Source organism: Loxodonta africana, chromosome 1 (assembly GCF_030014295.1).
Source record: "Loxodonta africana isolate mLoxAfr1 chromosome 1, mLoxAfr1.hap2, whole genome shotgun sequence".
In the NCBI taxonomy this organism is placed as follows: Eukaryota; Metazoa; Chordata; class Mammalia; order Proboscidea; family Elephantidae; genus Loxodonta; species Loxodonta africana.
The window spans coordinates 1,654,557-1,667,675 of NC_087342.1; the positions used below are offsets into that span (position 1 = coordinate 1,654,557).

Sequence of the window (13,119 nt, forward strand, 5' to 3'; positions counted from 1 at the left end):
CACAAATCCTTTGACCTGGTGATTCTACTCAAGGGAATTACCCTACAGATATGTTCAAACAAATACAAAGACGTACATCCACAAGAAAGCTTCTATGTGGCATTGAACAAATGAACAAAACCTAAGACAATTTCAATGTCCGTCACCAGGGGTGTGGTCAGTTAAATATAATTCTAGGTAGCCATTAACAAGAATAAGGTAGCTCTGTTTGTGTTGATAGGACAAGTTCTCTAAAACATACTGTATTATCAGCTCTTTATAAGTACAGAGCAGTGTGTTAAGTACGTCTTCATTTGTGTCTTAACCAGAGTGTGCATACATACATGTAAATAGACATATAAATGCACATGTGTATCTATAGGCATATGGATATATCACATGCACATAGGAACTTTCTGGAAGGATACATAAGAAACTGTTGACGATTGTTCCTTCTGAGACTTATTTCTTGAGGAAACTAGGTTTTCATTATTTACTGTACTGTACAGTTTTAATATTTTATCATGAGCATTGCTTTCTTTGTAAAGATAACGTCAGTTCTTTAGAGAACTAGCTGATAGCAGCCTAAAGATTCTAAAGTCCCACTTGTTTAAGGACATGAACGCATGTTCATTAGAGTGTCTCTGTCTTCTAGAACCTTTGAAGAACTCTAATTTCAAAATGGGTCTTCCATTCTAGAATTATTAGAAAAGTAATGCAGTAATTGTACTGTATCTTGATTCATTTGTCCGGTGCTAGATTCCAACAACGTATAAGGTATGGTGATCCATCCCAGCACCTTCATTTTGTGACCCCTGAGATGTCGTCACCTTGTTTACAGTATCGTAGAGTGGATTGCTCTTCTCTGTGTAGCTGGCATAGGGCTGCGCTTCATCCTAAGAAAGAACTCAAAGTCAAAATCAATTTTTAAAAGCCAGAAAATCATCATAGAAACTACGTTTTTCAAACAGGTGGGCCCAGCTTTAGCATCTACTAATAATACTTTGTGTCTCTGGGCTCACATGAACATAAAAGCAAGGCTTTATGCTGAGATTTTATTTAAAAAATGTATATTTATTGATAACTTAAGTCCCAGTGTGAGATGACAAAAATGGTGCAAAAGTTGGAATGGAGAATGAAGTGATATGAGAAGTGCTTCAAAGGGGAGGGAAGCCCTGCTGGCGTAGTGGTTAAGTGCTACGGCTGCTAACCAAAAGGTCGGCAGTTCGAATCCACCAGGCGCTCCTTGGAAACCCTGTGGGGCAGTTCTGCTCTGTCCTATAGGGTCGCTATGAGTCGGAATCGACTCGAAGGTAACAGGTTTTTTGGTTTTGGTTCAAAGGGGAGAGTTGGTAAGACTCAGTGAGCAACTGGTTATAGGAGATTAATGAACAGAATAGGTTGTAAGCTTGGGTAAGAAGGAAATGGTAATGGTATCACCACTAAAAAAGGGAAGTCAAGATTAGAGGTCATTTCCGGAGGAGGAAACACCAGCTCTCCAAAGACGACAGTCCAAACTAGGTGAACAGGATGTGTTTCGTAGGATGCAATACTTCACAGGATGAAAATGTGGCCTTTGGAATGGAGCGATGGTACTTGGTAGTTAATTAGTGAAAGGAGTGCACCTGGCTGTCAGCATTATAAAGCCAGAATTTTTACTTTTCAACTGAAACACTCATAGTGACGCAAATTGCAAATTATATGACTAGTTTTCCAGGCTACGTGGCTTAAAATTTTGCAAATGTCCTTTTTCATCTTACCTCTTCAAAAACTTGAATAGTTTCTGTTTTTGTTGGTTTACATTTTCTGGAAAAAGAAATTGGAGTGAATGCATAAAACTTCATTATTTAATTAAAAATGGGAAAAAAAGATTATACTATTAACATTTGTGGTTCATTTTGGTAAAAGCGATAACAAATCAGAAAAAATTACAGAAATGAGTGAAGAATACTGCTTGGAGTTAGTACACACATGCCCCAAATAAGATGATTCCAGCTTTTAGAAAAGGAATTAAAATTATGTAACAGAAGCTTGAGGTAACACAATATATGCGACATCTCCTTGATACACGAAAGATTTGTTGTAATTCTTTTCTTAAATAGAAAATTAGCAGACCAAGACCCTGCCCCATACGGCCTAATTTATCATGTTGCATGTCTCAGGAACCTACAAAATCCCTCTTAATTCAAACTAAGTCAACTCTAACAGCTTCAGGATGCTTTTCATGATTATGGGAGAACTGATTCTAACATGGAAACACTGGTGACGTAGCGGTTAAGAGCTATGGCTGCTAACCAAAAGGTCGGCAGTTCAAATCCACCAGGTGCTTCCTTAGAAACTATATGGGGGCAGTTCTATAGGGTCGCTATGAGTTGGAATTGACTTGACAGCAGTGGGTTTTTTTATGGATGTTAATGTCTTAATTTCACCCTGTCAGTCGATTCCATATTTCTGATTCTTTTCTAGCATCAATAAAGCTAAAGAAGGAAAAAAAAAAAAATTGTCAATACCTGCAGCCAGTGGTTTTCAAAAAATAAATAGATAACACGATGATCAAGATAATAAGAATTGCAAGGGTGGTGTACAGAATTGTTGGCCTTGCTGATGTTCTGAAATCTGTAAATATAGAAACAAAATTATGTGGTACAACAATGTCTTATGATACATGAAACTCTTTTCTGTGATCTTATTTTAAACACCTCTGTTCCATTTATAGCTCTAAGAATGGTTCTAATGAAACTGTTGATCAATTTAGACTCCAGAGTTCCCAGAAAGACATCATCTTATGTCAGGATTTGGTCACTTTTAAAGACAAGGATTCATGAGCGGTGGATCTCTGAAGGAGAGACAGAGTAGCTCTCTCTGTTGTAGCAATAGCAGGTTGCTTCTCACCTCCAATATTTGGAAATACATGGGGCACTGTAAACAAGGTAGTTGGAAAAATAATCCTAATTCTGAGTCACTTTTCTGCCAGGGCATTGAAGCTAAAATAAATGTATGGTAGTGCCTTTAAAATGGATGTTAACTGCTGGCAACAGTGCACCGCTCAATATTACAAACTGCTGGTAACAGTATAGAAAGTTCCGTTTGACAAGAGGATTAGTCAACAAGGAAACCACCAGCTCTGCAGACAGTGGTTTCAAAACCGGGCTCCTTGTGTTCAGCGAATGTGGCTCAGGGCAATGGAAGGAGGTGAAGTGGATGGAGGCCCAGCAGCTGGCACCCCTACTCCCCGCCTCCTTCAGCAGTTTGTTTTTTTTATCATTTTCAGTATTGGATTTTTCAGGATTTTATTTGAAAAAGAAAGGTTGGCTTGACAGCTAAAACAACAACATGGTTTCAAACCCCACTCTTTTTAGACGCATGAGGTCTCTTTCATTAGAAGTGTACTTGGAGAGGCTCAGGATCTGCCCGGAAGGATGACATGGAGGAAACCCCTGCACTAGGTGGGGACCCTTCCGAGTCTAAGATTCTTCAAGTATGACCTCGTTATAATGCTGAATGGTCTGATTTCATATGTAACCAGGGCACAGTTATGCTTCTCAGTAAATATTGCTAACTTCTTTAATTTAAAAAAAAGTCACAATTATCTACTTTAAGAATGGGTCATTCTTAAAGTAGAAATACATGGGTTTTTCTCTTTCCCCTTCTTCCCAGGAAAATGTCAATACAGAAAATTTAAACAGATATAGATGGACCTGAAAAGGCAAAGGGAACAGGAATGAAGACAAGAGCAGATGAGAAATGTCAACTTGTTTGCAGGAAGAAGTAGAACAGACCCGAAAAAGTAGAACAGAAGAATGACAAATGGTTACTGAGTGGAATAAGTAAAAATTCCAGTGCCCACAGATCTCCAGGAAGCGTTAGGGTAGGAAGCACCAAAGACAGAGGAAGGGGGATACTGGCTGTGAAGTGTGGGACTAAAAGATGGAAGCTTGTTTGCAAGTCTGTAGAGAAAGCAGGTAGACTGCAGAGGGCCCTGGCCCACCCAGCACAGCCAAGTAACTATACCTTCCTCAACCAACAAACACCAGGAAGTTTCGTCTACAGAAGATGAACTGGAGAGAGTCCAGAGTCAAGGTTCCAGACATAATGGAGACTGGAGATAAGGTGCCAGACTGAAGACAAGTGCATTAAAGGAAAGCCTGAGTTCTGAACAGTGAGACTCACACACACATAGTCACCTCTTTGCTCCCAGAGCACTGATAGGCTTCTCGAGCTAAGCCCTCTAATACAAGAGACTGGAGAGTTTCTTTTTCCACAGAACCTGAACAGCCTCTGAGAAAAGACTTTCAGATGCATAATGAATTCTCAATTAAAAAAAAAAAATGCGTTTGCCACCTTTTCACCCTAGCTAGTTGATAAGCCACACGTACAGATAGTAAAGCTTCCAATCAGTTCTCTGGTGCTCACTCTGAACTGAATGGACAGGCAAGGGTTACCAAAGGGTTAAGGAAAAACTCACATGTGGAGGAAGGGATGAAAACAAATGTCAGGGAGGCAGAAGGAGCTCAGTTTAAATAGACAGGGGCTTACGCAGAGGAGGAAGGCAGAGCGGGTGTCCAGGACAACAGGACAACAGCTCTTTGGCAGGTCCCGTGGCCAACCAGGTCAGACTACAACAAGGACATGGGAAAACCCAAGCAGGGATGGCTTCAAGAAAAACAAAAGGAATTGCCAGATTACCTCATAAATTTGACCGTGTGGGAAATAGTATTAAGAGGGGTGTGCTAATCTTATCAATGAGTTTAGCGATAATTAACAATGTTCTTGTTGCGTGCCACCAGTTCATTCCAACTCACAGGCACCCTCTAGGTCAGAGTAGAACTGCCTCATAGGGTTTCCAAGGCTGTAAATATTTACAGGAGCAGATCCCTAGGTCTTATCTCCCACTATTGGCTCCTGTGTTTGACCTGCCGACCTTTCGGTTAGCAGTTGAGCTCTCAACCATTTCACCACCAGGGCTCCTTTAATTAACAATAGGTACATGGATTACTAAGAAAACAAAAAAGTAGAGTAATGAAGACCAAGAAAAACAAAAAAGTTACTAAAAAATATTATGAGTTTATTGCCTGATTCAACACTTAACAATATTTACGTGTTCAAAAAAATGGAAACTGGCTACTTCGTTTTACAAAAAATTGCTCCATGACTGTATATGAAGGACAAACGAAGACGATAAAGCTAAATCCTCATCTACCACTAGAGGAAGTGGGTACACAAGGTCTAAATTTGGTATATGGAGAACGAGCAGAGCCAACATATTACTGAGAAACATCTCAAGATTTGAAAGTACTTGCCTCTGCACAGCTGAGTGAGGATGGACAAGTAGGAGTCAGGGGTAGGGCTGATGTTTTTCATAATAAGCCTGATAGAAAACTTGACTTTAAACTATGGGTGCTCTGTTGATGAAAATAATATTTAACTTTTTAAAAAGTAGTTAACGGGAGTAGACGGGAGCAGAGAGGAGAGAACTTGAACAATGATGAACTAGTCAGTGTTGCTGTTATTGTTAGGTGCCGTTGAGTCGGCTTCAACTCATAGCAACCCTATGCACAACAGAATGAAACACTGCCCGGTCCTGTGCCATCCTTACAATCCTTGTTATGCTTGAGCTCATTGTTGCAGCCACTGTGTCAATCCACCTTGCTGAGGGTCTTCCTCTTTTCCGCTGACCCTGTACTTCTCCAGAGACTAATCCCTCCTGACAACATGTCCAAAGTATGTCAGACACAGTCTCACAATCCTTGATTCTAAGGAGCATTCTGGTTGTACGTCTTCCAAGATAGATTTATTCATTCTTCTGGCAGCCCATGGTATATTCAATATTCTTTGCCAACACCACAACTCAAAGGCATCAACTCTTCTTTGATCTTCCTTATTCATTGTCCAGCTTTCACATGCATATGATGCAATTGAAAATACCATGGCTTGGGTCAGGCGCACCTTAGTCTTCAAGATGACATCTTTGCTCTTCAACACTTTCAAGAGGTCCTTTGCAGCAGATTTACCCAATGCGATGCATCTCTTGATTTCTTGACTGCTGCTTCCATGGGTGTTGATTATGGATCCAAGTAAAATGAAATCCTTGACAACTTCAATCTTTTCTCTGTTTATCATGATGTTGCTCCTTGGTCCAGTTGTGAGGATTTTTGTTCTCTTTACGTAAAAAAAAAAATTTTTTTTTTTTTTTACGTTGAGGTGCAATCCATACTGAAAGCTGTGGGCTTTGATCTTCATTAGTAAGTGCTTCAAGTCCTCTTCACTTTCAGCAAGCAAGGTTGTGTCATCTGCATAATGCAGGTTGTTAACGAGTCTTCCTCCAATCCTGATGCCCCATTCTTCTTCATGTAGTCCAGCTTCTCAGATTATTTGCTCAGCATACAGATTGAATAGGTATGGTGAAAGAATACAACCCTGGGGCATGCCTTTCCTGACTTTAAACCAATCAGTATCCCCTTGTTCTGTCTGAACAACTGCCTCTTGATCTATGTAAAGGTTCCTCATGAGCACGATTAAGCATTCTGGAATTCCCATTCTTCACAACGTTATCCATAATTTGTTATGATCCACACAGTCGAATGCCTTTGCATAGTCAATAAAACACAGGTCAACATCCTTCTGGTATTCTCTGCTTTCAGCCAGGATTCATCTGACATCAGCAATGATATCCTCGGTTCCACGTCCTCTTCTGAAGCTGGCCTGAATTCTGACAGTTCCCTGTCGATACACTGCTACAGCTATTTTTGAATGATCTTGAGAAAAATTTTGCTTGGATGTGATATTAATGATATTGTTCTATAATTTCCACATTCAGTTGGATCACCTTTCTTGGGAATAGGCATAAATATGGATCTCTTCCAGTCAGTTGGCCAGGAAGCTGTCTTCCATATTTCTAGGCATAGACGAGTGAGCACCTCCAGCACTGCATCTGTTTGTTGAAATATCTCGATTGATATTCCATCAATTCCTGGAGCCTTGTTTTTCACCAATGCCTTCAGAGCAGCTTGGACTTCTCCCTTCAGTACCATCGGTTCCTAATCACATGATACCCCTTGAAATGGTTTAGTATCGACTAATTCTTTTTGGTATAATGACTCTGTGTACTCCTTCCATCTTCTTGTGATGCTTCCTGCATCACTTAATATTTTCCCCATAGAATCCTTCACTATTGGAACTCGAGGCTTGATTTTTTTCTTCAGTTCTTTCAGCTTGAGAAACACCGAGCGTGTTCTTCCCTTTTGGTTTTCCATCTCCAGCTCTTTGCACATGTCACTATAATACTTTATTTTGTCTTCTCGAGAGGCCCTTTGAAATCTTCTGTTCAGTTCTTTTACTTCATCAATTCTTCCTTTTTGCTTTAGCTGCTCGACGTTCGAGAGCAAGTTTCAGAGTCTCCTCCGACATCCATCTTGGTCTTTTCTTTCCTTCCTATCTTTTTAATGACCTCTTGCTTTCTTCATATATGATGTCCTTGTTGTCATTCCACAACTCATCCAGTCTTCGGTCACCAGTGTTCAATGCGTCAAATCTATTCTTGAGATGGTCTCTAAATTCAGGTGGGAAATACTCAAGGTCATATTTTGGCTCTCATGGACTTGCTCTCATTTTCTTCAGTTTCAGTGTGAACATGCATATGAGCAATTGACGGTCCGTTCCACAGTTGACCCCTGGCCTTGTTCTGACTGATGACATTGAGCTTTTCCATCGTCTCTTTCCACAGATGTAGTCAATTTGATTTCTGTGTGCTCCATCTGGCGAGGTCCATGTGTGTAGTCTCCATTTATGTTGGTGAAAGAAGGTATTTGCAATGAAGAAGTCATTGCTCTTGCAAAATTCTATCATTCCATCTCCAGCATTGTTTCTATCACCAAGGCCATATTTTCCAACTACTGATCCTTCTTCTTTGTTTCCAACTTTTGCATTAAAATTACCAGTAATTATTAATGCATCTTGATTGCATATTCAATCAATTTCAGACTGCAGCAGGCGACAAAAATCTTCTATTTCTTCATCTTTGGCCCTAGTGGTTGATGCATAAATTCGAATAATAGTCATATTAACTGGTCTTCCTTGTAAAAAAAAAAAATAATTTTTTTTTTTCCTTGTAGGTGTACGGATATTATCCTATCACTGACAGTACTGTACTTCAGGATAGACCTCAAAATGTTCTTTTTGATGATGAATGCAACACCACTCCTCTTCAAGTTGTCATTCCCAGCATAGTAGACTATATGAGTGCCTGATTCAAAATGGCCAATACCAATCCATTTCGATTCACTAATGCCTAGAATATCGATGTTTATGCATTCCATTTCATTTTTGACAATTTCTAATTTTCCTAGATTCATAGTTCATACATTCCAGGTTCTGATTATTAATGGCTTTTTGCAGCTGTTTCTTCTCATTTTGAGTCATGCCACATCAGCAAATGAAGGTCCCAAAAGCTTTACTCCATCCATGTCATTGAGGTCAACGCTACTTTGAGGAGGCAGCTCTTCCCCAATCATCTTTTGAGTGTCTTGCAACTTGGGGGGCTCATCTTCCAGCACTATATCAGACAATGTTCCACTGCTGTTCATAAGGTTTTCACTGGCTAATACTTTTCAGAAATAGACCGCCTGGTCCTTCTTCCTAGTCTGTCTTGGTCTGGAAGCTCAGCTGAAACCTGTCCTCCATGGGTGACCCTTCTGGTATCCGAATACCGGTGGCGTAGCTTTCAGCATCACAGCAACATGCAAGCTCCCACAGTACGACAAACTGACAGACACGTGGGGGGAACTAGTCAGAGATGTTATTATAAGACATTTAAGAAAATCCACAAGGAAGAAAATGGAGGAAAAAAAAATTCTACCAGACAAAAATTTGTGAAGGCAATTTATGGGTGACTTCATCCTTCTGGAAACCCTGGTGGCATAGTGGTTAAGAGTTACAGCTGCTAACCAAAATGTCACCAGTTCAAATCTACCAGGTGCTCCTTGGAAACTTTATGGGGCAGTTCTACTCTGTCCTATAGGGTCACTATGAGTCGGAATCCACACGACAGTAGTGGGTTTGGTGTTGGGGGTTCATTCTTCTATTGAAACTAGAAGTATTTGGTCAAAATTACACTCTATCCTTCTGTTAGTCACAGTGTTGTTTATACTTACTACCATGCAAGCCAGTTTATTACTAGTATGGACATGAACATTAAAAATAGAATGAGCTGCGCTCTAAAATGTGGCTTTTTACAACGTATTTCCGTAACATTCTTCTAGATATTTTTCTTTATTTGGGGGGGGGGGTGGAAGGGGATAAAATGGAGAGTGAGGAGAACATCCATGAATGAAAACTAGTTAAAGTTCTGTGCACACTCTTTTTTCCTTCTCAACACAATTTCTCTAAAAGAATGGAAAACTCTAACACAGAACAAGAAGAATTACTTACATGAATGTAGGTCTAGGGACTGGTTGCTGTTTCCAGTCAAGTGGGAGACAGAGCAGGTTACAGTAGACACGTTGCCCTCCTCCCAGCGGCACGTGCTCTGGACAGACACTGTACCATTTCTCTGATTTTTTTCCTCAGTGACGCAGTCCCCCTCTGGGGTCCAGGAGATCTGTGCAGCTGGCTTCCCCGCAACTGCCTTGCACACCACAGTTCCATTCTCAGTTAAATGCATGGTAGTCTTGGGGGGCACTGCAGAGATGTAAGGGAAAAACAAGAGCTTCAGGCTTAACATAAGCAATATGGAATTTAGAGAGACATTTGACTCAGTCCCGAATCTGGTTATCTGAAATACCACCACACATCATGTTCCGTACCTAACACTTGGAGGTGGTAGCCATGATGGAAATTCCCATTCGATGTTGCCATTTCACACGTGTAATTCCCATCATGAGTGATGGCCACTGGATCAATGTGAAGGGAAAAATTCTGGTTAGCTCTGGAGGCCCAGGTTATTCTCTTGTCAGTACAGTTGGTTTCCACGGTCGCGTTTTTATCTTCCCTGTAGGCTTTGGTGCAGGAAGTGTTGTCTCTGAAGATAATTTTCCATGTTACTCCAATCAGAGTTTCCAGTGGGACAGGAGGGCAGGCGAGCACGGCCTTTGTACCCACCAGTACAGACCGTCGCGTGTTCACTGCACACACACAAAGAGAGTGACTTTTTTTAAAAAAAAGCTTGACAAAGAACTCCCTGTGTTAAATTCTGGTGGCAGTCTTATTCCAGAAATAGTAGACTTAGATGATAAATTAAACATTCATAAAATGTATATATTAAATAAAATTTGAAGATCAACCAATTTTCCCCTGTATTACATCTTATTACAAAAACAATACGCATTATATACATGAAACGAAATTTTCTAAAATTCTTTCAAAATTAACTCAAGAGTTTTGATATCTTTAGAACAGACAAAATGAGAAAACAGAATTATAAATGAAGTAATGGCAGTAGTATAGGACAGAGTAGAACTGCCCCATAGGGTTTCCAAGGCTGTAATCTTTATGGAAACAGATTGCTACATCTTTCTCCCATAGAGTGGCTGGTGGGTTCCAACCACTGACCTTCCAGTTAGCAGCAGAGTGTTTAACTACTGTGCTACCAGGACTCCTTAGGAAAAGACAAAGTGTCTTAACTCTCCTCAGGAAATAAAATGGCCTAATTAATGATGTGTTTATCTCCTCCTAAATTTTGATGAGAAGAAAAAATTACAAACATCAGAACTAAAGGTCTGTCCCTAAGGATGGCACTTCAGCCAAACATAAGGTGGCAAGTAAGTGGTACCTCATTAAAAATAAGTAGGATGGAGCACTGAGGTTGAACCAGCTAGAATTTTTTTGGTATATTTTCTATTTGGAGAATCACAAAGTCGGTGAAGTCAACTGATACTAATATAATCTGTGATTTCACCAGTTGAGCCGTGCCCTGAAAATGAAAAATGATGACGTCTAGTAGTGAGAGATGCCTAGAAATACTTGTTTCTAGCAGCTTCCTTAAGAAGTTGTCTGTAAAATGGATTTAACCGCGTATGCGGGATGTTATCAAACATGGCCTTTAGGTGGGTCTCCCTCCCTTCCTATTCAGGCACACATAAACTTCAAGACAGTTCAGCTGTGAACTTTGTTCACAGACTTTATTTCCATCTGTCCATCCTAGTTATAGGAATTAAATATAGAAGTTAACCTATTTGGTCTACCTGTTAAGGTAAAAAATTAAGCCCTGTAACCTACAAGCATCTACCAGCATAGAATCTTACGCTTTCTCATAAACTGACATAAGGCAGTCCTTGACTGATACGAGTTTACTGTGAAGTGATTAGTTCAACCAAGTACAACTCGCCTGCTAACAGAGGTTTCAGCGATTTCATCCCTTTAACTTGAGCAGAACCAGCTGTAGACGGCAAGGCAAAATTTTTATGTGGATGAGACTTGTTTTTGCTAAACTCTGCATTTCACATCTTTCCTGTTTTGGTGTCACCTGCCTCTTCTGTGGCAGCCAAGACTACGAATTTCACTGCCAAACAAGGTCACATAACTAGATAAAGGAAGAGGTAAGATTTTAATTCAGATCTGGGGGGGCAGGTAAATCCATGCTGTTTCGACCACTTCAGGTGTATCCCCTTACAGAGAGAACCTCCAATTTGACAAAGGCTTAAAACAAACAAACCCATTGCTGTTGAGTCAATTCTGACTCATAGCGACCCTATAGGACATAGTAGAGCTGCCCCACAGGGCTTCCAAGGAGTGGCTGGTGGATTTGAACTGCCACCCTTTTGGTTAGCAGCTGAACATTTAACCACTGCACCACCAGGGCCCTGAGAAAAGCTTAGAGGCACGTAAAAACCTGGCTCGTTTGAACCGTTAGAGGTTGGGTCATTCAGGGTCCCTCGGACCACCACACTTAGATCATCATATTCTTCTACTAGGCACAAGGCTGGTCCGCAGACCAGGCCATCAGCTATAGTTTCTGAAGAAGTTCAGTACTCCTTGACCTCACTGCTGGCCTCTAGATAAAGAAGCACCTTACCTTCCGAGGGAGGTGTCGAGTTGCTGTTCATCGGCTGCTTTCCATACGCAGGGGAACTAACTGTTGAATCTAGAAAATATTCAGAGAAGAGTAAATGAAACCAATTTTATGTACTCAAATGAAGCGGGAGCACTTGTTTCTCCCACTTATTCAAAATGACAGTAAATCAGTTAACCATAACTAAAATGACACAAAAATTGGTACAAAACAGAAATCAGAAATTATGCCTTCGTTGGGGGAAAAAAAAGACACGTTAACATTTTTTTAACTACATTTATAAGCTACTAATCAATGATTTTCCCCTCTTTTGCACAAGGAACTCCTGCCTCAATGAACATCCCCAGCCAATGAGCTGGTCCAGCTTGGGCACCGTGCATGAGCTGGGTCAATGATAGTCCTTTTCTCAGATGCCATCCCCTGATTAAAGTTTTTTGGTGCAGTGGGGGGCACCGCACCCAGCTGGACAAATCGGAGCCCTTTCTCGAGAATTTTGGAACTGGAGTTAAGAAGAAGAGTCAATCTCTCTCCTGTCTCCATTTGTCCTACCTTGTGGGAGAAAAAGAGATGAGGATTGAAGCAGAAATGAAAAGAGGCGCAGAGATGAGAGTCTTCTTCTAATTCAAGTCTCAAATTTCACAGTTCCTAGCTTTACTTCCCTTGGGTTCTTTTTTTTTTTTTTTTTTAATTTTTAATTTTTATTGTGCTTTAAGTCAAAGTTTACAAATCAAGTCAGACTTTCGTACAAAAATTTATAAACACCTTGCTATATACTCCTAGTTGCTTTCCCACCTTGGGTTCTTAAAATCAAAGTAGTGCTAATCTATTTGAAACTTGATTTTTGAAAAACTGCTGTTTTAGAGTTTAAAAAAAAGAACTACTCTAATGACTTAAACATGTTGCTATCAAGTCAATTGCAATTTATAGCAACCCTAATTTTTTTTTTTTTTTTTTTTTTTTACAGGACAGAGGAGAACTGCCTCATAGAGTTTCCAAGTAGCAGCTGGTGGATTCTAACTGCCAACCTTTTGGTTAGCAGCTGAGCTCCTAACCACTGTGCCACAAGGGCTCCCATAAGGGCCTAACAAAGTTCTTTCTCTGGGTTTACAACACCATTTATGAACCTTAAGCTTATA

General features: G+C 40.3%; 1 protein-coding gene across 8 annotated transcripts in view; it reads right to left on the reverse strand.

Annotated features, from left to right (window-relative positions):
* Positions 1–13,119, reverse strand: part of LOC100666547 (cell surface glycoprotein CD200 receptor 1) — a 63,400-nt gene that overhangs the window by 18,016 nt on the left and 32,265 nt on the right. For 6 of the 8 annotated variants that reach the window (XM_023551809.2, XM_064279249.1, XM_064279303.1 and 3 more), the window contains 7 exons: positions 11,987–12,055; positions 11,300–11,350; positions 9,780–10,097; positions 9,406–9,654; positions 2,490–2,595; positions 1,740–1,785; positions 810–875 (listed from right to left, as the gene is read on the reverse strand). In XM_023551809.2, the coding sequence (XP_023407577.1) occupies positions 810–875; positions 1,740–1,785; positions 2,490–2,595; positions 9,406–9,654; positions 9,780–10,097; positions 11,300–11,350; positions 11,987–12,055 (905 nt within the window). The remainder of the gene's footprint in view (positions 1–809; positions 876–1,739; positions 1,786–2,489; positions 2,596–9,405; positions 9,655–9,779; positions 10,098–11,299; positions 11,351–11,986; positions 12,056–13,119) is intronic. The other 2 variants (XM_023551811.2, XM_023551808.2) reach the window with 1 other exon arrangement.